At 40.8% G+C, this 27,662-nt stretch overlaps 1 protein-coding gene across 2 annotated transcripts; it reads left to right on the top strand.

Annotated features, from left to right (window-relative positions):
• The first annotated feature begins 119 nt into the window (after positions 1–119).
• LOC124131618 lies at positions 120–27,662 on the top strand. 2 transcript variants are annotated; one of them, XM_046494998.2, is made up of 7 exons: positions 120–243; positions 11,350–11,436; positions 20,053–20,224; positions 22,714–22,837; positions 23,391–23,579; positions 24,539–24,706; positions 25,056–27,662. In XM_046494998.2, exons 2-7 carry the CDS (start codon positions 11,402–11,404, stop codon positions 25,691–25,693), a joined length of 1,326 nt encoding a protein of 441 aa, XP_046350954.2. In that variant the 5' UTR covers positions 120–243; positions 11,350–11,401; the 3' UTR covers positions 25,694–27,662. The 2 variants fall into 2 exon arrangements, with proteins under 2 accessions (XP_046350954.2, XP_046350955.2); XM_046494999.2 differs by having other exon boundaries at positions 160–273.

The raw sequence follows: 27,662 nt of genomic DNA, 5'->3' as shown, positions 1-27,662 counted from the left end.
AGGTGTCATTCCACACATGGCACCAGTTATAATGTCCAGGCATATGAGCTATATGGTGTAACAGAGTCTCCCTTTAAGAGCCTTCTTATCAATAACTTCCTGCCCGACGTACATGCGAAACACAACTATAAATACATGCAATACGTTGAGATAAACACACCACCCTGCGCAACAGATATCACTTCCTGGTTGAGGTGGTCGTCACTGCATATGTCGGACAGAGCACACGCAGATAGTATGGAGGTAAGCATGTCGGTGTCTCTACCTGTACAGGTAACTTTCAACCTTACATAGTAACAAATTATACTAGAAGCAAGATGTGTCTTTAACTTCATTTTTGTGTTTTTAATTCATTGTAGTAGCAGTGTGCAGCCATAACATGTTGTCGACAGCAGAGTATGCATATAACTGTCAGGCGGTGTATGTAGTCAGCATGTCGATCATAGGGGTTACGCAATAACAATTGCTGTGTATCGCCACAGTTTACTGACATAAACCTCCTTGGGGCTACAGGCACGGGCGTTTAAGAAGGGCAGTTTACATTTGAAGGTTGTCATGCATGCTGATCATTATTCAACAGTGGGGCTGCCCTACGGCAGGTGTCCTGTCATAAGAAAGCTTACAGGGTAACAGCAATAAAGCGTGCTGACAAGTCCTGTTGTGTCTGCCACTAACAGAAGGGCGTTTTGTGAAAGAGCAACCAAGCGTTTCTAGAAAGTCTGGATTATTGGTGTGCGAGTTTTTGTTGGCCAACTAAGTGTGATGTGACATGTGCATATTCTTTGTTTTGGTGGGTATAGTTATTTTGTCCCATCTACGTAAATAATTGACACATATGTCAGCCATTATTGTTTGTTGCTGAAACCTTTGAAACAGGTTGTTCTTTGTCCGCGTGTGTTCGGAAAGTGAAAACCTCTATAAAAAAACTAACGAGTGAGTGAGTGAGTGAGTTGGGTTTAACGCCGCTTTTAACATTATGCTAGTTATATCATGGCGTGTCAGCTTAATGTGGGAGGAAAGCCCGAGGTGATGCAGGTCTTAGACGTTTACCACTTCGGTGAAACCCACGAGCACGGGTATGGTGCATAATCGGGGCGAATAGGGTTTCGAACCCAAAATCATTGGTTTCTGGCGTGCCCAGGGGACGCAACTCTGCGCAGCGAGTCGCGGCGCCTTAGACGACTGGGCCACCCGTATCCCCTTAAAAAAACAACAACAAAAACTAATAATAAATAAATCAAAGAGTAAGTGTATCTTACGCTTCACATAATTAATTCTCGTGTTTTCCCCATTTATATTTGTACTCATTAATGAAATGCAAACAGTTAAATTAACACATTGTTACCACTGGTATCATCCCTATTTGATAGCGATTCATAAACACATGTTCATGATATAGTCGGAATCGGAAATCGACTCTGCTTGTAGCAGCGATTTCTATTGAATATGGAAAGGGTTTTGTCGCTTTTTTACGTATTAAGGTAAGCTGGGTGGTAGTGAGTTTAAACATTCGTATTACACGTCGACCTTAAAACATCGAATCTGAACCGGTGGCGAACAAATGCTTGATATCATGAACAACGATCCCCGCCTTCAATATTTTAACCATCATATCCAATCGGCTCTACTAGTTACTGTGAACACATCCTGCCCCGGAATCAACACGGGAAGAGCAAAGGTCATAATTATCAATAGGCCAAGCTCAATGAATGACTATTCTACTAAGTGCGCGAATCTCCATTCCGTGGCTTTTGCAATACCAGTCACGACAAGAGGGATAATTCTATGCTACATAAATCATATATATAAATCATTATATTGGCTGACTTGACCAAAGCTATCTGCGTGAATACTAAATGCCCCTTCAAACAGTCTCAGTTGAACTTTTTGTTGTCGTCAGTAAAGTAGTCAGCATGTTTATTGTTTTGATACATTCATTTCATCACCCGAATTCGATTCCCCATTTCCGGTGTCCCCCGCCGTGATATTGCTGGAATATTGCTTAAAGCGGCGTAAAACCATACTCACTCGCTCATTTCATTACGTATCAAGTTTTCATGTATTTACAGTTTCCTGAAAACGGATCCAATACCCAGCTCAAATTAGATTTTAGTTATTCAGTGTTCCTGATTCACTCCGTGGTATGAATTTGAAACAAACACTCAATTACCGTTTAGATGTTAAGCAAACGCCCCCGAACCATCTATCACCGTATGCGCGTATATTTGTGACGTCAGTGAGTGAGTGAGTTGGAGTTGGATTTTACGCCGCGTTTAGCGATATTCCAGCAACATAAACGGCTGGGGACACCAGAAATGGGCTTCACACATTGTAACCATGTGGGGAATCGAACCCGGGCCTTCAGCGTGACGAGCGAACGCTTTAACCACTAGACTACCCCAGCGCCGCTTGTGACGTCAGCTTTATTCTTTATTCATTAAGATTTACTATTGACACAGCCAACGTAAAAACGAGAGGGTTATGTAACATGAGAAGATCATTTAAATATTGAAGTATAATAAAAGCAAATTTAAGTACAGATAAGAATGCCCCCATATTGTCCATATTTAAGTAGAGTGTATGAAAACAAAATTCGCGGTATTTTCCCACTCGCTTTGCATCACGTGCATTTCATGCATGCACGAAACCTATTGAAATCGCTACATCCGTCGTTCTTCGTGTATGGCTACAGCAAAATGGGCAGATCACGTCACGTTCCCTAGGTTCAGGTGAATCTGTATAATTATATACATTTCAAAGACATATGATCGAGGCAGACCACGCCACAACAGCTATAGAGTCATTGATGGAGTTTGCAGGGCCCTCGAAATACCTGTATGTATGTTACAGTCAGTGTGTGAGCTAGCGGAAAGTTCCACTTGGCCAATTTACAATTTAGTTATTTTACAATTTGACCGAACAATTGTGTATTGTATATTACAACAACGAATTCCAAACATTATGATGTTTACCTTCATCACCCAGAGATAGAATTATAAGAAAACAAAAATCAGTAGATATTTTATTCTTTTTTTCTGCTTCTGATCCTGGCATAGTCAGTCTACTGGGATGCTGTAAGCCCTTTCTTATAAATTGCCTAAGAGAATCACATTTTACACATTGACTGAGTTAACACACTGACTGTAACATATACAGTAAGGCGGTGGATACTGAAAAGTCCAGGTACTGATGACCTTGTAAAGCCAGATAACACGTCACTGACGTCGATGAATTATACGCATATGTTGTACGTCGACCGGTTTATGCCATGTACGCACTCGGTGTTCTGCCTATACCTTACATACGCTGAAGGTTCTCATTGATGAGAAGCGTGATATGTATATACTAGAATGTGGAAAATGCCAGCAAGATCTTTTACCATGCGAAGGACATCATTGTGACCTTAACTCGTACTCACGTCAAAAAGATAAAAACGACAAACCCCTTTCCATGTATCCATAAGACATCACAGCTAAAAGCAGAGTCGATTGTACGATTCCGACTTCATCATGTGCCTGGGTTTATGAATCACTATCAAATAGTAATGATACAAGGTGTTCGCGAAAACGTGAACGTATCCCGCTCCATCGGTGGCACCCGTTACATACAAAAGCAAAGCAATTGTTTACCGGGGAAAAGACACGGGGACATAGTAATGCAGAAATAGGGAGATGAGGGGTCAGATTTTATCTATCAGGATGAGACACGGGTAAACCAATGTCACACCTATCCATATAATTGGACTGATTGTTCTGATTACCGGGCCGAAATTTGACAACCAAAAAGCTCTGATCGAATTCAGGAAGTATTTCACAAATACACCCTCGTGCCAGGAAATGGAAGGTTTGAATTCTCATTTCCTACTCCTTTATGTCTGGCTCTTTCGAGTCCACCAATCTGTCTTTAAACAGAATTGAAACAATGCTGGTGAAGCTATCTAATGTAAAAAGCCAACGCTAAAGATTAACCAGCCTCGATAATACGCCGAAACAATCAAATTGGCGTAAAAGGCAAAATGACGGTGAAAGTTATTTGAATGGATTACGAAAAATCAGCGATGATACCAGGTGTTTGCGAAAAGGGTGAGCAGGTCCTGTCCTACAGGTAGCGCCCGCCACTCTCACAAAATATGCAAAAACATATAGGTGTTTGTTCTGTTGCCATGCGACTGCGGTATGTAAACAAAACAGACGATTAATAATTCTCTGCTAAGACTAATGCTTCTGTTGTCATGGGTCGGTTTATAAGGCAGATAAACAAATCGCAACGAATCTGTTAATGTAATTGTAATTGTCTGACATTGTCGGGGTCGGAGTGCATTTAGGGAGTCATCATTATTCAAATTTATTTTTAAAGCTTGTACATTTTATTAACGTCCTCAAAGAGGCTGTTCATTATGTTGATATCACATATAAGAAATAAACAACTCGTGGTCGTTGTTCTCTCATTAAAAACATTGGATAAAATGATATTTTGTATGTTTTCATCCTGCGAACAACACTTGTGTTGTTATATTTATGAAGCGGATCATATTTCTATCCATGCCTGATGTGGCCACATCTTTGCTGAACGTCAATCTCGATTACTGATCGAGGTTTGGTTCGAGAAGTTTAAGGATTTTATTTTTCAAATTTATACTATGGAGTAAATCTGAATCACTGAATGACTAACATCCCATTTGAGCTGGGCCCGAATTCCGTTTACAGGAAACAGTTAATAAATAAAAAACTTAATACCTTTACAAAATTGTATTGAAACAGTAAGACACACTGTCTGTTTCACTGATGGCAACTATAGTGTTATATATTTTATAAATTTACATAACATGTCAACATGTAGACACGTCAATCCCTTCTGGCAACAAACAACTTAAAAGACACACTGGTCTTGGTAAATAACATTGAAATAAGTACGAATAAATATTCATATATTCAATGGGATTTTTTTTAAATCTGTGTATGTCATAATGCAACTATGTCACACATGTCTGATAAACATTTTTTAATCCAGTGTCCTGTATTGTCTGCTCCTATACAAGTTTGCATCCCTTTAACCAAACGTTTCCTCTGTGTGTGTGTGTGTGTGTGTGTGTGTGTGTGTGTGTGTGTGTGTGTTCGGTTCTTGAAAATTAATAACTGGTCTATACACAATCTTCTTGATATTCATGGGCGATCTACATTCCAAGTTCTAGACATTAATGATTGATCTATATACAAAGTTCTCCACATTAATGATTGATCTATATACAAAGTTCTCGACATTAATGATTGATCTATATACAAAGTTCTCGACATTAATGATTGATATACATACAAAGTTCTCGACATTAATGATTGATCTATATACAAAGTTCTCGACATTAATGATTGATCTATATACAAAGTTCTCGACATGAATGATTGATCTATATACAAAGTTCTCGACAATTATGATTGGTCTACATACAAAGTTCTCGACATTAATGATTGATATACATACAAAGTTCTCGACATTAATGACGTATCTATACAAAGTTCTCGACATTAATGATTGATCTATATACAAAGTTCTTGACATGAAAGGTTGATCTATATACAAAGTTCTCGACACTAATGGTTGATCTATATACACAGTTCTCGACATAAATGGTTGATATATATTCAAAGTTGTAGACATTAATGACTGATATGCATACAAAGTTCTTGACATAAATGATTTATCACTATACAAAGTTATCGACATTAATGATTGATCTATATACAAAGTTCTCGACATAAATGATTTATCTATATACAAAGTTCTCGGCATTAATGATTGATCTATATACAAAGTTCTCGACATGAATGGTTGATCTATATTCACAGTTCTCGACATTAATGGTTGATATATATACAAAGTTCTCGACGTTAATGATTGATATACATACAAAGTTGTCGACATTAATGATTGATCTACATACCAAGTTCTCAACATAAATGATTTATCTATATACAAAGTTCTCGAGACATTAATGATTGATCTATATACAAAGTTCTCGACATGAATGGTTGATCTATATTCACAGTTCTCGACATTAATGGTTGATATATATTCAAAGTTCTCAACGTTAATAATTGATATACATACAAAGTTCTCGACATTAATGAATGATCTATATACAAAGTTCTCGACATGAATGGCTGATCTATATACAAAGTTCTCGACATGAATGGTTGATCTATATTCACAGTTCTCGCCATTAATGGTTGATATATATTCAAAGTTCTCGACGTTAATGATAGATATACATACAACGTTCTCGACATTAATGATTGATCTATATACAAAGTTCTCGACATGAATGGTTGATCTATATTCACAGTTCACGACATTAATGGTTGATATATATACAAAGTTCTCGACATTAATGACGTATCTATACAAAGTTCTCGACATGAATGGTTGATCTATATACAAAGTTCTCGACATGAATGGTTGATCTATATACACAGTTCTCGACATGAATGGTTGATCTATATACAAAGTTCTCGACATGAATGGTTGATCTATATACACAGTTCTCGACATGAATGGTTGATCTATATTCAGAGTTCTCGACATTAATGGTTGATCTATATACAAAGTCCTCGACATGAATGGTTGATCTATATACAAAGTTCTCGACATGAATGGTTGATCTATATTCACAGTTCTCGACATTATGGTTGATCTATATACATAGTTCTCCACATTAATGACGTATCTATACAAAGTTCTCGACATGAAAGGTTGATCTATATACAAAGTTCTCGACACTAATGGTTGATCTATATACACAGTTCTCGACATAAATGGTTGATATATATTCAAAGTTGTAGACATTAATGACTGATATGCATACAAAGTTCTTGACATAAATGATTTATCACTATACAAAGTTATCGACATTAATGATTGATCTATATACAAAGTTCTCGACATAAATGATTTATCTATATACAAAGTTCTCGGCATTAATGATTGATCTATATACAAAGTTCTCGACATGAATGGTTGATCTATATTCACAGTTCTCGACATTAATGGTTGATATATATACAAAGTTCTCGACGTTAATGATTGATATACATACAAAGTTGTCGACATTAATGATTGATCTACATACCAAGTTCTCAACATAAATGATTTATCTATATACAAAGTTCTCGAGACATTAATGATTGATCTATATACAAAGTTCTCGACATGAATGGTTGATCTATATACACAGTTCTCGACATGAATGGTTGATCTATATACAAAGTTCTCGACATGAATGGTTGATCTATATACACAGTTCTCGACATGAATGGTTGATCTATATTCACAGTTCTCGACATTAATGGTTGATCTATATACAAAGTCCTCGACATGAATGGTTGATCTATATACAAAGTTCTCGACATGAATGGTTGATCTATATACACAGTTCTCGACATTAATGGTTGATATATATTCAAAGTTGTCGACATTAATAATTGATATGCATACAAAGTTCTTGACATAAATGATTTATCTATTTACAAAGTTCTCGACATGAATGGTTGATCTATATTCATAGTTCTCGACATTAATGGTTGATCTACATACAAAATTCAAGACATTAATTCTTGACCTACATAAACAGTACTCGATATTAATGGCTGATCTGCATACACAGTTCTCGACATTAAAGACTGATCTACAAACAAGTTTCTCGGTATTAATTGTTGCTCTAAATGCAAAGTTTTTGACATTGTTCCTGTCCTTTCGCCCCTTCGTTCATTGAAAAAGGCGGGTTGTTCCTCTTGATTGACCTTTTGTCAGTATCATTCCATAAACGCACATAACGCACGCCACTGAACTGCACTCTTGTAACTTGACAAGGCAACGTGTTATCTTTTATTATCTGCGTGACCCCTCAAAAACAACGCTGAGAATAGTTCGACGAATATTATCTTTCTCCCAAGAGTACATTGGCTGACGGTATGTTGTGCTACCGTCCAAAGACTTACTCTCTCCCAATTCTGTCATGCGTCTTGTATGATCTCCCACCCTAACCTACCAGTTCTTCCTGGTCAGTAACGCACGTTCAAATGAAATCTGTGAATTAGTTCAAGCGTTGCCTTGTGCGCTCTTCTAACAGCTTTTACGTTTTTTAAACCATGGTAGTTTAATCTCACATTAACATAACCTATTATTTTCCCTTAAAAAATCAAATTGCTTAAAATTTTCCTTCCTGATTCATATTTCGTATAGCAAAGTAGGGCGTATCCTTTGTTAAACGTACAATGCATTACATTTGAAATACATACAGACATCTTCCTCTGGAGTATGTCTGTAAGCTACTTTTCTTCACTGAAAAATATTTCTTCCTTGTCAGGTGAGGTGAGGTGAAATTGGGTTTAACGTCGCGTCCAAGATTATTGCACTTATATAGCGACGTGCATGCACGTGTGTGTGTGTGTGTGTGTGTGTGTGTGTGTGTGTGTGTGTGTGTGTGTGTGTGGCTGCTTGTACTAGAACGGACTGATGCCGATTTCTAGTGCTAGCCAACTGAGATACCATGCCGCAGTTTAACATGAATACCCCACTCAGACACAGTATACTGACTCCGAGCCGACCGGTCCTTGATTTAACCCCTTAATGACGAGCGCCAGACAGGGTAACAACAAGTACCATCTTTTAACGTCTTTTGGTATGACACGGCCGGGGATCGAACCCCGGACCTTCCGCTCTCCGGGCGGACGCTCTACCACTTGACCACGGAGGCGTACTCTCCCTTGTCATGACTCATGTAGGCAGCTCCATTTTGTTTACTACCACACGTTCAGCAGTAAGCACATGGTTCGTCACATACCCCTAAATTAGCAGTAGGCCTTAGACGTAATCATGTAACGTTCATATTGAATGTCAAGTTGACTACGTATGAAACAGACTGTGAATATCGGTTGGTTATCCTCGCAGTCGGTATTCCATCCACACCACCAGGACATGGTGAAAACCAATGACAGAAAGTCCTAGCAACTCTCTCCGCCGCCGGGGAACGATAACAATCTTGAAGAAGCCTGGCCATCCTGTTTAATTTAATATCGTCTCTTATAACAATTATCCATCCTTGTTCGTGACTGGCTACTCCATGGTGAGGTCAGATTATGACGGACTACTTTTTTTACTGTTAGTCCTTGAGTTTCTTGTGCTTCAGTCGATCCGATGCTAAAAAGAATCAATTATCTATATACTTGTTTATCGTATGTAAGGAATAGATTACTGATTATCACGGAGGAAATTGCAAACGAAAATAACATTGTTTAATTGTTCCATGGCGTCATCATTACATAATACATTGTAGCATGACATTGCTGTGCAAACATAAACTTCTTTACACATTCTGACACCACTTTCGTGTAAAACTCTCGAATATATTATCTTTTATTCGTGTTTGATATACATTCTTCCCTTTTCTATTTTTCTACTGCATTCTACTTAAAGGTAAACCATGATGCCATAATATATTTCACTCCAGAATGATCTTATTTATTTTGTTTGTAGCAATGTTTCCGAAAGGTCCGATGGTGTGAATATGTGAATATTCAATGTCGATAGATATTATAGTCTTTGAACGACGTAACATGGTCATGAATATTCGCTACATTCCGTGTCACCTTGAACTTTACATAGACGATCGATATGATCAACGTCACTGATATTCAGGTAGTTGTCAGGAGTAGTTCGATGATGAATTCCTAGAGGACTCGCATATGAGGGGTAGTGTTTCTCAAACAAAGTTTCACAAAAACGATATCCATGACTTCTCCACACATCACATTACAAAGTACACATGTATATGTATTTGGGGTGAAAGTCTAGATGTATCAGCGGGTACCGTTATCTCTGCTGGGAGACCCACGTATGCACATAACAGGTTATGTCAACACTGGCTACAGGAGGCTCGCTCCCTTCTACTTCCTGAAACACCTGTGCACCGACATGGGTCAATGATATATGAATTGCACACGACGCTGTCGGAATGCTGATACTCTTGTTACCACAGCACTTTACAATATCTTACTATTTAATTGACACAACTATTATATAATCATAAGTCACATCTGCTGAAAGATGAAGGAGTCATCACTGAACAAAGAAAATGTATTATTATATTAATTAGACGAGGGGTCTCACCGGACTGCTTTATTTTTAGTTCAGGTGGGAAAATCAGAGGAAGTGAATTGGCTATTTGACCGTTATTGAACGATATCATATCATAGATATACCTGAAGCTTAAGATAGACTTCATGGCCAAATCGCCTTGATTTAACTAAACCCAATCCGTGCAGACAATCCGATTCATATGCATAGATAAACGCGAAAAAACCCTTTCCATATTTATAAGAAATCACTGCCAAAAACAGAGTCGAGTGTACGATTCTTACTATATCATGAGCATGTGGTTTTGAATCTCTATCAAATAGTGATGATACCAGGTGTTCGCGAAAAGGTGAGCGTATCCTTTCCCACCTGTGGCAGCCGCAACAAACACATGCAAAGGCAAGTCAATAGTTCACTTGACAAGCCTCGGGAACGTATGGTACAAGTGAAAATAGGGAATACATATGTTTTGAATTTGCGAAAAGGGTGTAGTAACACCCCACTGAATTACAAAACGAACATATTTCTTAAATGTACTCCTTACTTATAAGCAGCAGATCTCTGCACTTGTACACAGAAGTCATATATTAAAAAACATGACATCGTTTCAGTTTTAAAATCTGTAAAGGGGTCATCGTGTCACTGGATTTTCTTGTCCATTGATCGTCGATCTGGTTTGTTTAAAGGCCGCCGTCGTATGTCGAATTGCTCACGAACGAACTCACGAACGGAATTCTCTCAACGGGTACGGATGCATAACTCTAGTGGTTAAATCCTTCGAAGGCCTGGGTTCTATTCTCCACATGGGTACAATGTGTGAAGCCTGTTCCTGTGTCCCCCGCCGATGGGTTGCTGGGATATTGCTAAAAGTGGTGTGAAATTAATGTTTACGTCATACATTCCATCGGAATATATGATAATACTTCCATGCTGATATCACATGCCAATATTTAAATTTTATCGCGCTTTTCTACTCCAGAGTAGTCGCCGATGGGAACAGAATAGATGTATATCATTTCACTGACCTCTGTGGTACATGACCGCGTGCATAACAGGGGTCCTTATCAGTCAGTCTCACGTGCAGATATAACAGTTATAACACACGTTGTTGTAGTTTCACTATTCCCATAGCTCTTAATAAATGTTTTTAGTTCTATTAATAGTGCCTATGCAGGAAAACGAAAAGGAAACGAGTGCTTGTTACATGCTCCCTTTTTTCAGTGATGTAAGGTCTTGTCCACAAACTCCTCACACAGTCAGCCGACCCGCCATCATGACTGACGACAAGCCGCCAGAAATTGTTCCAAGGTAGGAATCTTTGATTGATTGATTGATTGATGTATTGTGTGATGAGAGACTGTGTATGAGTTGGTGGGTGAGTGAGTGGGCTTGTGAGCGATTGTGTGGATGAGTGAGTCGGTATTCGGGTGAGAAAGTGAGAGTGGGGATGATGTTTTAATACAACAATCAACATCATCACGGCGTGAATCAGCAAAGCCCCTGGCTTTTGTTGTCAAGAGACACAGTTCATCATGGTATGATTGAATGTGCATCATGATATGATTGAATGTGCATCATGGTATGATTGAATGTGCAATCATTTATAGCGATTAAATCGTGATCTGTGTACAGATTGTAGGCCGGTCAACTTGGAAGTTGACGGCGATGGGGTGGGATTACCTCAGACTGTGGACAAGAACAAGAGCAGTCCAACCTTCTTTAGTCATAGTGTTGAACAGAAACAGATTCGAGGGCAAATCCAACTCTACCGGCCAAGCCCAGAAACGTTTTGGCATGTTCCTCTTCAGGCTGTATTTACAAGCAGGTGACGTGAGCAGTCAGTGTCGGAGATCCAGAAGGGTGTGTGTTTGTGTTGGAGGGAAGGGGTGGGGGGGTGGGGGGGTGGGGGGGGTCATGGGTATAATGTGTGAAGCCAATTACTGGTGTCCCCCGCCGTGATATTGCTGGAATATTGCTAAAAGCGGCGTAAAACCTCACTCACTCACTCACCGCCAAGGGGACGTCTTGGGAGGGGAGGCAATCGATGTAAGTGTATATGTGGTAGTGGACAAGAGAAGGGTCAATGCGTTTCTATGAGGAAATTTGGAAATATGAAATACCGACACTTCTCTTCACTTCTGAAGACTAGAGATGGCATTGTGTTCACTTTCGCTGTGCTGGACAATGGCTGCTGACGAATAACATAGATTACAACTTGTGCAGTTGTCCAGATTGCATTTACGTTACATCAATAAAGCAAACCGGAAGAAATATTACATAATATATGTACAATACTAGTCTCAAAAAGAGTGTTTTATGGAGCTTTGTCACACACTAGTGGTCGATGTGTTCCTCTCATATTGCTCGACTCTCATAATAATGTTATTGTATAAGGCCATTTCTAACCTCAATACATACTAATGTACTTGAGCAGTTATGAATATGAATCAATTTTTGCCCACACTCTTAGTAACACAGTTGTACCGAACAGTTATGAATATTAATCTATATTTGCCCACACTCTTAGTTATACAGTTGTACTTGAGCAGTTATGAATATTAATCTATATTTGCCCACACTCTAAGTAATACAGTTGTACTTGAGCAGTTATGAATATTAATCTATATTTGCCCACGCTCTTAGTAACACAGTTGTACTTGAGCAGTTATGAATATTAATCTATATTTGCCCACGCTCTTAGTGATACAGTTGTACTTGAGCAGTTATGAATATTAATCTATATTTGCCCACACTCTTAGTAACACAGTTGTGCTTGAGCAGTTATGAATATTAATCTATATTTGCCCACACTCTTAGTAAAACAGTTGTACATGAGCAGTTATGAATATTAATCTATGTTTGCCCACAGTCTTAGTAATACAGTTGTACCGAGCAGTTATGAATATCAATCTATATTTGCCCACACTCTTAGTAACACAGTTGTACTTGAGCAGTTATGAATATTAATCTATATATACCCACACTCTAAGTAACACAGTTGTACTTGAGCAGTTATGAATATTAGTCTATATTATCAAACACCAAGGAGAATGAGTATTTCCTGTTGACTTCAGACAGAAAGGCGTATATGTGATATTGTCATTTGCTGTTATTCTCATCTGAAAGTGCTTGTTAAGAGATACTGTTATACAGGAAATGACGTCAGGTGGTGTGAGTCGACTCGATGTTCTTCCTGGTTATCACAGTCTATATATATGTGCAGTTACGCTGACTACTAAGTACTCGAGTAAGACTCAGGCCAGGGACTCAAGAAGGCGACCAGGGATAAGAGTCGTGTGTTTTCGCTAGATTCACGAACACACTCCAAGTGTTGACACCGACAACCAGTGACTGAAACACTCATTGTTCTGTACATATAGCTACATATGTTAATACGCTGACATCGGGTAGTCGAGACTTTGTGCAAACATATTTCATTCACAAAAGCGTGAAAGGTATCGGGCACAAGCTGTCACGAACTCTCTCTAAAACAAATTTTCAAATATTTAGAGGTAAAGACAACAGGGATAAGATAGAATAGGAAGAATGTATTTACCAAACTCGATTCCGGTTCGAATTTGGAGATACTGGTTCTCGGGTGCATTTCTGTCAATTCAGTCCTTCCAAATGCCAACATAGGATGTCTCTGCCCAGTTATTTGGGGCTGTTATCCGTGTCTCTTTCTCCTATAGATGGCTGTTATCCATGCGTCTGGTCCTGCTCTTGGTGGCTGTTATCCATGCGTCTGGTCCTGCTACTTTTATTGAGAGAGAGTTTATTGCAGTAAAGGGGCCACCGGCCCATTATACAATACATATTTCATTGATTTTTTCAATTCAATTGAGCGCCATACAATATTATACATTGGTCAATCAAAGTGACAATTAATTAATATTGAGTTGTTTACATCTTTTTTTCATTGACAGGAAAATATATTTCGCTAAGACATTTACAGTGTAGGCATTTTGTGATGACAGTAGTTGTTGGAATTTAAAAAGAGTTGGGTTTTGTACATAGTATTTCGGTAATAGACTTCTTATATCATTATAGAATGGGCATATCATACAAAAATGGTATTGAGTTTCGACACAAGGTACGATACACAATGGACAGAATCGTTCATTCGCACTTATACCAAGTGTACGTCCGTATTCAATCATAAGTTTATGGTTTGAACATCTAAATTTAATCAGAGCATTTCTATAAGGATGTACAGTGACAAGTGATAGGTATTCTTCAAATTTAAAGACAGTCTTAACAGACTGGTACATTTTCAATTTAGAATATTTTGACAAATCCTCAAACCACATTTGGTAATCAATCTCTTTACAACGCTCTTCAAACTCTGACAAAAAGGAAGTGATACAATTAACATTTTGTTTTTTCCAAACAAATCCAAAACCGTACTTAAATAAAAGCATTTTAACATTATATGCCCAACAACTCTTGTCTAATTCAGCTAACCTATATTGAAAAGAATAAGCCTGCTGTAGAATCACATTATCTTGTTGATAAATTAATCTCAGCCAATACTTAATTATTTTGATGTACATCTTAGCTTTTAATGAACAATATCCAACTTCACCTCTAGCAACAACATTTGGTGTGTTTCTACCAAGACAGAGTAATTGCTTAAAGTAAGTATCGTAAACACGGGTTGCGTCTGGCGATGGATGAAAACCCCAAATTTCAGATCCATAAGTCAACACTGGTAACAATTTAACATAAAAAGTGTACAGCAATACTGGCAATGATAAATTTCTAAAATTATTACATTGGGAGCGCATTGTATTCAAAACCTTGGACATTTGAAAAGACAGAGTTTTCTGTGTTTTATTCCAGGAACCACTGCTAGAGAACTGAACACCTAAATATTTATAGGAAGGAACTATTTCTAATGGTCTATTATCAAGATAAAACTTTTCATAATTCCTAAGTCTACCACCTTTTCTAAAAACAACTACTTTTGTTTTCTCAACATTAACACAGAGGCTCCATTTTTTACAATAAACAGATAATTTGTCAAGTCTTTTTTGTAGACCCTTTACTGTACTATCGAAGAGTGCCATGTCATCTGCAAACAGTAACATAAAAATATTACAAATACCCAATTCTATACATCTATCCTCATCTACATTCAAAAAAATCTATAATATCATTAATATACAATGAAAAAAGTAGTGGAGATAGTTGGCATCCCTGTTTCACACCGTTTAAGCAGTTGAAAAAATCAGTAAAACCACCCTGCAGTGAAATACATGACTGAACATTGGAATACATATTTCTAATAAGGCGAAAAACACTTCCTTTTATGTTGTACAACCAAATCTTATATAACATACTTTTTCTATTAATTGAATCAAATGCAGCTTTAAGGTCAATAAAACAACAATATAATCGACCTTTATACAAAGCAAAGTATTTAGCGCTCAATGTATCTAAAACAAACATGTTGTCCAGTGTTTGAAATCCATGTCTAAAACCAGCTTGTTCAGGGATAAGAATATCATTAGTTTCAACAAATTTGGTCAGTCTTTCACATATAATTTTAGCAAATATTTTACCAGAAACTTCCAATAAAGTTATGGGGCGATAATTTTTAGGATTGTTAACATTTCCTTTTTCATGAATTGGAAGTATTTCACCAAGTGACCACTGTTTTGGATAGATACCAGTTCTCAATACTGCATTGTATAAAGTCAGTAATAGGTTAACGCAAGCAAATGGAGCATTTTTGAAAAAGTCAATTGGTATACCACTATATCCAAGAGCTTTGCCCTTTTTCATACCTGAAATAGCAGCAGTAATTTCATCATAACTAATATCTCTATCTAAATCATTCGTATTTACAGTTGTATCTATCAAATCATCGGTGATTGAGTCAATAAGTCCATTATGCGTTTAATAAAGGATTGTTCATCGGGTGAAGTGCTTATACTATTAAAGTGGCTTTCAAAATGTCTTATCCACTCAGCAGGTGTAATAACTGGGTTAGTGAATTGTCGTTTTCCCTTTAGAAATGACCAGAATAGTTTGTTGTCCCTATTAAGAAGGCTCTCCTGAAGTTTTTCCGTTTTCATATTGAGAGCACGTGTACATTTCAGGTGACATAGATGTTTGTATGATTTCCATGCTTCGATATAGGTGAGGCGGTCGCGTGTACAGTTAGTTGCATGAAATGCACGAAGTTTACGGCGTGCGTCACACCTGGCTTGGTAGCATTCCGCATCCCACCAGTTATGTCCCTTGTTGACTGTGGATACTGACGATTTCTTGAAGTCCTTTGAACATGACAGTAGCAAGTCGTGGAATGTTTCAGCCACTTCCTCGACACGCCCACATGCTGCTATTGTTGTTATTTCTTGGATAGAATGTTCCGATATTAAATTCCAATTTTCAGTGTATTTTACCATTTTGTTCTCGTTCCAGACATATCTTGACTTTTTAAATAATGTATCGTTGGTCAACTTAGGTGATCTATATCCCTTGAACAGGACAGAGTATGTGATAGGAAAGTGTGTGGATTCAACTTCGTTACAAATATCGAAACTGGTAAACTGGTGAAATATGTTATTTGAGCACAAAACATAATCTACAACGCTTTGGCCCTCATTCACAACACAAGTTATTTTCCCAATGTCTTTATTTTGAAACAAACGACCATTGCAGATACGGAGTTCATTTTTCTTGCAAAAGTCTAACAATGACTTTCCCCTTTTGTTTACATTGTTGTCTTGAGATATTCTTGGGGCGGGTTCATCCATTATATAGTTTATATTTTCGTCAATTGGCAAATAGGTGGTATCATCATTTTCTAAATGGTCTGCTAAATTCCCAGTTCTGGCGTTAAAGTCACCATGTAGAATGAATTCACAATTAGGAAAAGAACTTCGAAACGTATCAATATCCTCTTCTAGAATATCAAACAATTGTTCCTTTGAGTGTGAGCTGGTTGATCCTTCTGGAGAGTAATACACAGTGCATATCACCACAGTAATGTTTAACTGAAGTTTTATCCACTGGACATTATCTGTTTTAGTACAGCCATGTAATTCACAGACGTTAGATGAAATGTCTTGATTCACGAATGTGAGTATCCCGCCTGAGTTTCTGATAGCACCACTTGCTTTCGTTCTGGTTTTGCTGTATGTATTATATCCATTAATGTCTACTTTATCTTCTTTATTCAACCAGGATTCCACGAAACATGCTATATGATGTTTATTGATAAAATCTAAAGAAAGACTCTTTTGTAGTAATCTCTTGAAACCTTCACAGTTCCACACTGACAGTTTTAGGCTGATATCTGTGCATAATGGACGTTGGCCACACCCCTAATCATCATCATTCGTATCTGTTGCTTCCGCTGATTCCGTCACCGCTATTGGTGGCTGTTATCCATGTGTCTGGTCCTGCTATTGGTGGCTGTTATCCACGTGTCTGGTCCTGTTATAGATGGCTGTTATCCATGCGTCTGGTCCTGTTATAGATGTCTGTTATCCATGCGTCTGGTCCTGCTATTGGTGGCTGTTATCAATGTCTCTGGTCCTGCTATTAGTGGCTGTTATCCACGTGTCTGGTCCTGTTATAGATGGCTGTTATCCATGTCTCTGGCCCTGTTATTAGTGGCTGTTATCCATGTGTCTGGTCCTGCTATTGGTGGCTGTTATCAATGTGTCTGGTCCTGCTATTGGTGGCTGTTATCCATGTCTCTGGTCCTGCTATTAGTGGCTGTTATCCACGTGTCTGGTCCTGTTATAGATGGCTGTTATCCATGTCTCTGGCCCTGTTAATGGTGGCTGTTATCAACGTGTCTGGTCCTGCTATTGGTGGCTGTTATCCATGTCTCTGGTCCTGCTATTAGTGGCTGTTATCCACGTGTCTGGTCCTGTTATAGATGGCTGTTATCCATGTCTCTGGCCCTGTTAATGGTGGCTGTTATCAACGTGTCTGGTCCTGCTATTGGTGGCTGTTATCCATGTGTCTGGTCCTGCTATTAGTGGCTGTTATCCATGTCTCTTGTCCTGCTATTGGTGGCTGTTATCCATGTGTCTAGTCCTGTTATAGATGGCTGTTATCCATGCGTCTGGTCCTGCTATTGGTGGCTGTTATCCATGTCTCTGGTCCTGTTATTTATGGCTGTTATCAATGTGTCTGGTCCTGCTATTTTGGCTGTCATGCACGTGTCTGGCCCTGCTATTGGTGGCTGTTATCCATGTGTCTGGCCCTGCTATTGGTGGCTGTTATCCATGTCTCTGGTCCTGCTATTAGTGGCTGTTATCAATGTGTCTAGTCCTGCTATTAGTGGCTGTTATCCATGTGACTGGTCCTGTTGAAGATGGCTTTTATCCACGTGTCTTGTCCTGCTATTGTTGGCTGTTATCCATGTGTCTGGTCTGGGAAAAACAGGCGAGCGAGCCTGCACGTTTGCTGTTTCATTCCTTCTCGGTCTTCGGTCTCAAAGGGTTGTTTGGACAATGAATATGCATGAATTTCGCTAAAACTCCTGTGCATGACGATACGCGTGAGCAGAAAGGGAATTCCCATGACTGTATTATTGGGATTCCCCGATATTTTGTAGTGCGCCTCGGTGGGCGTGGCTTAATTTTGTACATTCATTGGGAAATGAATGCAATAAGACATGACCAATTCAGCTTATTATCGTATTATTGACGGTTGTGTCCGGTCCTGTTATTGATGGATGTGTCTGGCCATGTTATTGATGGATGTGTCTGGTTATGTTAGTGATGGTTGTTCCTGGTCGTGTTATTGATGGTTGGATCTGGTCATGTTATTGATGGTTGGGTCTGGTCATGTTATTGATGGTTGGATCTGGTCGTGTTATTGATTGTTGTGTCTGGTTGTGTTATTGATGGTTGTTTCTGGTTGTGTTATTAATGGTTCTGTCTGGTCATGTTATTGATGGTTGTTCCTAGTGGTGCTATTGACGGTTGTGCCTGGTTGTGTTATTGATGGTTGTGTCTGGTTGTGTTATTGATGGTTGTATCTGGTCATGTTATTGATGGATGTGCCTGGTTGTGTTATTGATGGTTGTGTCTGGTTGTGTTATTGATGGTTGTGCCTGGTCATGTTATTGATGGATGTGTCTGGTTGTGTTATTGATGGTTGTGCCTGGTCGTGTTATTGATGGTTGTGCCTGGTCATGTTATTGATGGATGTGTCTGGACGTGTTATTGATGGTTGGGTCTGGTTGTGTTATTGAAGGTTGGATCTGGTCATGTTATCGATGGTTGTGTCTGGTCATTTTATTGATGGTTGTGTCCGGTCATGTTATTGATGGTTGGATCTGGACGTGTTATTGATGGTTGGATCTGGTCATGTTATTGATGGTTGGGTCTGGTCATGTTATTGATGGTTGGATCTGGTCGTGTTATTGATTGTTGTGTCTGGTTGTGTTATTGATGATTGGGTCTGCACGTGTTATTGATGGTTGTGTTTGGTCATGTTATTGATGGTTGTTCCTGGTCATGTTATTGATGGATGTGTCTGGTGGTGTTATTGATAGATGTGTCTAGTTGTGTTATTGGTGGGTGTGTCTGGTTGTGTTATTGATGGTTGTGTCTGGTCATGTTATTGATGGTTTGGTCAGGTCATGTTATTGATGGTTGGGTCTCTTTGTGTTATTTATGTTTTTTTCTGGTCGTGTTGTTGATGGTTGGGTCTGGTCGTGTTATTGATGGTTGCGTCTGGTCGTGTTATTGATTGTTGTGTCTGGTCATGTTATTGATGGTTGCGTCTGGTCGCGTTATTGATGGTTGTATCTGGTTCTGTTATTGATGGATGTGTCTGGTTGTGTTATTGATGGTTGGGTCTAGTCGTGTAATTGATGGTTGGATCTGGTCATGTTTTTGATGAATGTGTCTGGTCGTGTTATTGATGGATGTGTCTGGTCCTGTCCTACAGGAAGAGGCCGCCGAGGAAGGAGCAGGAGGTGCCCCTCCGCTTCTCCGAGGGGGATGACGACTACACCATGAAAGAGTTTTATGACCTGTACAGCAACTGCCTCCCTAAGACTGTGGTCGTAACACAGGGCAGCTATGGAGACATCGACCTGGACACCTTCTGCTCCGGCCAGGTAAGGGAAACCATGTGTAGAAGTAGGGGTGCAGTCGAGGTTGGTGGCGGTTGTCCACATCTCCATGTGTAGAAGTAGGGGAGTGATGTACTCGAGGCGGGTGGTCCACATCTCCATGTGTAGAAGTAGGGGAGTGATGTACTCGAGGCGGTTGTCCACATCTCCATGTGTAGAAGTAGGGGAGTGATGTACTCGAGGGGGGTGGTCCACATCTCCATGTGTAGAAGTAGGGGAGTGATGTACTCGAGGCGGTTGTCCACATCTCCATGTGTAGAAGTAGGGGAGTGATGTACTCGAGGGGGGTGGTCCACATCTCCATGTGTAGAAGTAGGGGAGTGATGTACTCGAGGGGGGTGGTCCACATCTCCATGTGTAGAAGTAGGGGAGTGATGTACTCGAGGCGGGTGGTCCACATCTCCATGTGTAGAAGTAGGGGAGTGATGTACTCGAGGCGGGTGGTCCACCTCTCCGTGTTTAGGAGTAGGGGAGTGGTGTACTCGAGGGGGGTGGTCCACATCTCCATGTGTAGAAGTAGGGAGCGATGTACTCGAGGCGGGTGGTCCACATCTCCATGTGTAGAAGTAGGGGAGTGATGTACTCGAGGCGGGTGGTCCACATCTCCATGTGTAGAAGTAGGGAGCGATGTACTCGAGGTGGGTGGTCCACATCTCCATGTGTAGAAGTACGGAGCGATGTACTCGAGGCGGGTGGTCCACATCTCCATGTGTAGAAGTAGGGAGCGATGTACTCGAGGTGGGTGGTCCACATCTCCATGTGTAGAAGTAGGGAGCGATGTACTCGAGGGGGGTGATCCACATCTCCATGTGTAGAAGTAGGGGAGTGGTGTACTCGTTGGGGGTGGTCCACATCTCCTTGTGTAGAAGTAGGGAGCGATGTACTCGAGGCGGGTGGTCCACATCTCCTTGTGTAGAAGTAGGGGAGTGATGTACTCGAGGTGGGTGATCCACATATCCATGTGTAGAAGTAGGGAGCGATGTACTCGAGGTGGGTGGTCCACATCTCCATGTGTAGAAGTAGGGGAGTGATACACTCGAGACGGGTGGTCCACATCTCCATGTGTAGAAGTAGGGGAGTGATGTACTCGAGGCGGGTGGTCCACATCTCCATGTGTAGAAGTAGGGGAGTGATGCACTCGAGACGGGTGGTCCACATCTCCATGTGTAGAAGTAGGGGAGTGATGTACTCGAGGCGGAGGGTCCACATCTCCATGTGTAGAAGTAGGGGAGTAATGTACTCGAGACGGGTGGTCCACATCTCCATGTGTAGAAGTAGGGAGCGATGTACTCGAGGCGGGTGGTCCACATCTCCTTGTGTAGAAGTAGGGGAGTGATGTACTCGAGGCGGATGGTCCACATCTCCATGTGTAGAAGTAGGGGAGTGATGTACTCGAGGGGGATGGTCCACATCTCCATGTGTAGAAGAAGGAGAGCGATGAACTCGAGGCGGGTGGTCCACATCTCCATGTGTAGGAGTAGGGGAGTGGTGTACTCGAGACGGGTGGTCCACATCTCCATGTGTAGAAGAAGGGGAGTGATGTACTCGAGGCGGGTGGTCCACATCTCCATGTGTAGAAGTAGGGGAGTGATGTACTCGAGGCGGATGGTCCACATCTCCATGTGTAGAAGTAGGGGAGTGATGCACTCGAGGTGGCTGGTCCACATCTCCATGTGTAGAAGTAGGGGAGTGGTGTGCTCGAGGGGGGTGGTCCACATCTCCATGTGTAGAAGTAGGGAGCGATGTACTCGAGGCGGGTTGTCCACATCTCCATGTGTAGAAGTAGGGGAGTGATGTACTCGAGGCGGGTGGTCCACATCTCCATGTGTAGAAGTAGGGGAGTAATGTACTCGAGACGGTTGGTCCACATCTCCATGTGTAGAAGTAGGGGAGTGATGTACTCGAGGCGGGTGGTCCACATCTCCATGTGTAGAAGTAGGGGAGTGATGCACTCGAGACGGGTGGTCCACATCTCCATGTGTAGAAGTAGGGGAGTGATGTACTCGAGGCGGGTGGTCCACATCTCCATGTGTAGAAGTAGGGGAGTGATGTTCTCGAGGCGGAGGGTCCACATCTCCATGTTTAGTAGGGGAGTGATGTACTCGAGGCGGGTGGTACACATCTCCATGTGTAGAAGTAGGGGAGTGATGTACTCGAGGCGGGTGGTCCACATCTCCATGTGTAGAAGTAGGGGAGTGATGTACTCGAGACGGTTGGTCCACATCTCCATGTGTAGAAGTAGGGGAGTGATGTACTCGAGGCGGGTGGTCCACATCTCCATGTGTAGAAGTAGGGGAGTGATGTACTCGAGGCGGGTGGTCCACATCTCCATGTGTAGAAGTAGGGGGACGAGCTGTACTGGAGGGCTCCCTACGCCTATATGTAGAGGAAGAGGTCGGTGTGTGCGAGGTTGTGTGATTTTTGTGTCTTGTCTTTTTGTTCAATCGGCATTGATTAGCCTACTCTCTGGCCAGGTCATGCACATTCACACCCACACGCAGCAGACGCGGGTGGTGGCCCGAGACAACCTTGGCAGGACCTTCAGCATCCCCAAAGACTACCCCATGAAGTTTCAGCTGGTCAAGTCCAGAGGCAAAGGTACGCTTACTCCAAGATATAGCTTGTGCAAAGCACTCGTTACTGAATTGGAATAATTTTGTAATAATTAGGCTTTCTTTTTGACCGGTGATTGCCTCATTGATTTTAAGCATTTTTGGCCAATTTCGGTCCGCAAAGCGACCGAAACGCTTAGACGATCGTAACTCCCACAGTTTAACATACACTTATGAAAGTCGTAGCACCAAGATCGATTTGTCAAACGGGACCCTATTATCCGAGTTCACATTCATTATTCACAACAAATCTTATAGTCTGCACGGATTGTCTTGTGTGCAACTCGCTGTGTAGGTTTGATTTTCTTACCTGCCTGGATCCACCGGCCGCGAGCTCGCCCATATAATGTTCCTTGGTCTGTCACCACACACGTGCTCATGGGATTCAACAAAGTGGAAAACGACCTGCATCAATTTGAGAGTACTTCAGAATTGACTTGACACACCATGGTATAACTGAAATACTGTACTCACACTCTGCTAATGACCAAAAGTACTGGAATAGAAATGTTCACGTAATAATGGATTTTGATCCCTAGTTGGACCCGCACAAAGCCTAAAGGAGATCCTAGAGGAGAACACGTTGCCGATGCAGGTGAAGTTCGCCGTCCCTGAAGACTACACGTTCCATATCGGCTGTGATCAACAGAAGGTCCGGGACATCAGCAACTTGGCGTTGGTGCAGGAGTACGACGAATCCTACATGCTGGCTAACTGTATCAATACAAGTGAGTACAAGCCCTTGGCAGGAAGGGCTTTATGATAAATTTCCCCTTCCTATCAGTATGTTCAACCCTTCATAATATAACTACTGACGTTTCGAATGAATTCTAAGTAATAAATTACTGGTGCTGGTTCGCGATAGATACGTCACAGAGGAAGCCCATTAACAAATGTATGAAGGCTGCGTCATGTGAAGCACCTATAAACAGTTTGTTTATTTGTTTGTTGTTTAACGCCGCACTCAGCAGTATTCCAACTACATGACGGCGGTCTGTAAATGATCAAGTCTGGACCTGACAATCGAGTGATTGACAGCATGAGTATCGATCTACGCAAGTAGGATACGATGACATGCATCAACCAAGTCAGCGAACCTGGCCACCCGATCCCGTTAGTCGCCTCATACCTACCTACCTACCTACCTACCTACCGACCACCACCCCCACCCCATACATACATACATACATACATACATACATACATACATACATACATACATACATACATACATACATACATACATACATACATACATACATACATACATACATACATACATACATACATACATACATACATACCCCATGAAGTATCTATGGATCTTGGACATCAAAATGGGACCTGTCTCAAAAGTAGATTTTTCCAATAGATACATGGAGGTTCGGGAGAAATTGAAATATAGAAAGGGTGGACCTTAACGTTAACGCTATATATTTATAGCTCTGTGAAGTGTTTGACGTGTATTTAGAAGTTGACTGATTGGAGGACTTGAAAGCTTATTAATGACAGCATCCAAAGGGCCTTTCGTTCAAGGGGTACACGTAAATTAGGGGACAAGAAGGGTTCTTCAAAGTCGAGTGTTTTATACCGAAACATGAAGACTTTGAAGGTCTCCAGAAACTGCTAATTGTCTTGCCAACGGGGCTGTAACATCTTACTGTATTGTTTTGCGTGTGTGTTGCAGAAACTATAGACAAGAAGACAGTGCTTGTTCCGGTTTACCTCCAAGACCTGTTGATCGCCATGGCAACCGGTCTGGAGGGGAAGACCGAGGAAGAGTGGAAGGAGTACGAGCTCTTCCTGGCGGAGGAGATGAAGTCGGTTAAGGTGGATCTCAACGTCGGGAACAAAGGTAAGTGTCACCCCGTGTCTTAACAGCCCAAACTGAAGCTCCGATGTATCCTTTTTATTTTGAATCTTGAACGGCAAGGGTTTACAAACTGATACATTTTGGTTTGTATCTGATACATACTTCGCTGTATAGATGCAGCCAACCGCCTGTTGCGACACCGATTTTGATCACCGACACCGATCAGACCAGCGTTTAATGTCCATTAATGTTACTTTTTGTATAGATTTCGGGAATAAGAAAGACATGTTAATTGTCCCTGAGCAGCTGTATCGGGAGATTACTGCTGAAATAGACACGTTTTTGTACTGAAATTTTCTTGATGACCAATTGTGACGTTCTTTCTTTTCAGATATTGCTTTTTACTCCAATGAGACCCTTGGGTTGTCGGACAACGTGTATGACTATATCGAACCAAAGGACTTTCTGACATTCAAACTCGTTGCGGGAACAGACGATGATGGGTATGGTATGGTCGTGGACGAAGAAAACATCTACACACCTATTGACGAAGACGAGGTATACGTCTCACGACCACCTATCCCAAAACGGGAACCGAAAACTGCTCCAACTGTAAAAGCCAAGACTAAGTCGGTATCGCCTGCAAAAGATCAGGAAAAGGAATCGTTGTCACCTACCGGAAGTGAAGCAGCGCATGGATACGTAAATGACATTCCTCGAAAAGAAGTAGCTCCTTTCAGCTTCTTCAAAGGGTTTAAAAAGGACAAAAATGCTGAGGTAGTTTCAAAATCGGGTGGGAAAGGGGATCCAGTAGTTGTGGCTGTGAAAGACCTATCAATCGGTGATCTTATCAAGAAGATGAAGGAATTGAAGCTTGAAAAACACGTAAACGCCTTCAAGAAACAGCAGATCGACGGCACTATCGCCTCACAGCTCACGAAAGACATCCTTCAGAGTGACTTTGGGTTCAGTGCAGTAGAGGCCATCAAATTCAGTGAATACATACGATCAGGTCACATCCCTAAATAAACTTCACGAGTCATTCGCGGGGAATCTGTTCACGCCAGTGCTTGGATGGATTTCAAGATATACATATATGTGTGCTTTTTCAAATAATGCTTTACTCTAATTAATGCTTTAAGATATAATCGCAATTTATTTACTATTCTAACGGCCCGCTTGTTTCCTGTTGTAAGAATACGCAATGTATGTACCGTGTATTTGGTTGCTCGAGTATATATAGCTTAAAACACACACCAAATATAAAGTTAATATTCATTGAATAATAATATGACCAATCATCGGAGAAACATGTGTGCATGGTAATTAGCATTCCATCGTTCGTTGTAACATCTGAAAAGACAGAGAGGCATGAAATAAGGTGCCAATTACATCGACAACATACAGCATAACGGCATGGAACATTGTCCACTTTAAGGTTACGTTGTCGCCGTGGCCATGCTTGTACACTGCTATCTGTATGCAACTCTGAAATCTCTCTTTGTTTAAGTGTTCTGCCAGATAAAAATAGCTTGAGTGTGAGGGTAATACGCTTTTCATTTATCATTTTTGTTACAATTTCTGGTCATAGATGATTATAACTTTAACTAAATCTAGCTCAAACAAATAAAATGGTAAATACCATGACGACATACACGTTGCACTGAAGACTAACTACTTTACAGGACTGGTTGTGTCAGTCCGACATCGCGGGAAAGTTCCATGTGATGGTTACATCACTGACGATGCTTAAATAGGTAACGGAATATGTCCATCACAATTTCGATATTGTTTCGTCTAGTGTAAAACTGTTGTATTTTCAGTTCGGCGATTTCCGGCAAGGTTCGCAACTAGTCGGATGCAAAACGACTATTCTATGAGGACATTCAGTAGTCCTCGTTTGTTGGGCGAGCTGTAGTCTAATGTCCAGTGTTTCTACTGAGAGGGGACTTAACCGGAGTCGTGTTGTTTTTGAGCTGAAGACGGCTTTTTTGTGACACAGTAGTTTGTGTATGTTTTACTAAATTGTATGTGTTATGAATATATTTCAGCATGTTTGATAAACTTTTGTGACCAATTACTTGTGCAGCGGACCATTTTGTGACACAAACGTCTGATGATGTTCCGATATCGAATGTATACAGTTCTAATGGGGTATCGGCAACCGTTGTGATATGCATCCACATGTAGGCTGTGATAGATACACGGTTCCATGTATTTTTTGTGTGACAGTCTTTTGATGTTACTTTAAACATTCTTCAGAGTCATGGTAGAATATGTTGTAATCTCGTGGGATTATTCCGGGCTAGAATCGGTCCCAGGTCACCTATGCTTGTGATACGCTTCGATTCAAATGGCTCGCCTGTCAGGCTCTCTCATATGGCTGATGACGTGTTATCGTCCCGCTATGACGTGTTTCGTTGCTCATGTTTTCTATCATGGGTTCGTCGTATCCAGACATGTGTTTTCTGGCAGCGTAATATAGCTGGAATAGTGTTGACCGCGGCGTGAAACAACATTCACTCGTTTACCATACAGGAAGAGCCTGTTTGGTTCTAACACAAGTATCACAGAGGAATTTGTTGCTAATTGAAAAAATAAGCCTCATGCGCGCCTTTAACATATACCGATCTAATTTGCCTACATGCGGTCCCGTGAAGATTCCGGGTGAGAATTGGTCTTCAACAACCCATTCTTGTCGTAAGAGGCGACTAACAGGATCGGGTGGTCAGGCTCGCTGTCTTGGTTGATGCATGTCATCGTATCCCAATTGCTTAGATCGAAGTTCATGATGTCAGTCACTGTGATTGAAGATTGCTACGTGGGCATGACACTTTACAATCTTATTGAGACTTTGAACATTGGACTGTTATTTGAATGTCTTCCCCACCGGGAATTGTTCACCGTACATCTACGCACTGCATGTCCTACCCGGTATGTCATTCCGGTATATCATTTATATGTTACTGAAAATGATTCAATAAATCTTTTGCACGTT

Source organism: Haliotis rufescens, unplaced genomic scaffold, assembly GCF_023055435.1.
Source record: "Haliotis rufescens isolate VD_foot unplaced genomic scaffold, xgHalRufe1.0.p SCAF_104, whole genome shotgun sequence".
In the NCBI taxonomy this organism is placed as follows: Eukaryota; Metazoa; Mollusca; class Gastropoda; order Lepetellida; family Haliotidae; genus Haliotis; species Haliotis rufescens.
The sequence above is the reverse complement of the archived record's forward strand: the minus strand, read 5'-3'. Positions and strand labels throughout refer to the sequence as shown.

Coding starts and splice junctions, on each gene's coding strand:
- LOC124131618 (XM_046494998.2), top strand. CDS start 11,402: ATGACTGACGACAAGCCGCCAGAAATTGTTCCAAG. Junction 20,225..22,713: donor ACACCTTCTGCTCCGGCCAG/GTAAGGGAAACC, acceptor CTCTCTGGCCAG/GTCATGCACATTCACACCCA. Junction 22,838..23,390: donor GGTCAAGTCCAGAGGCAAAG/GTACGCTTACTC, acceptor TTTGATCCCTAG/TTGGACCCGCACAAAGCCTA.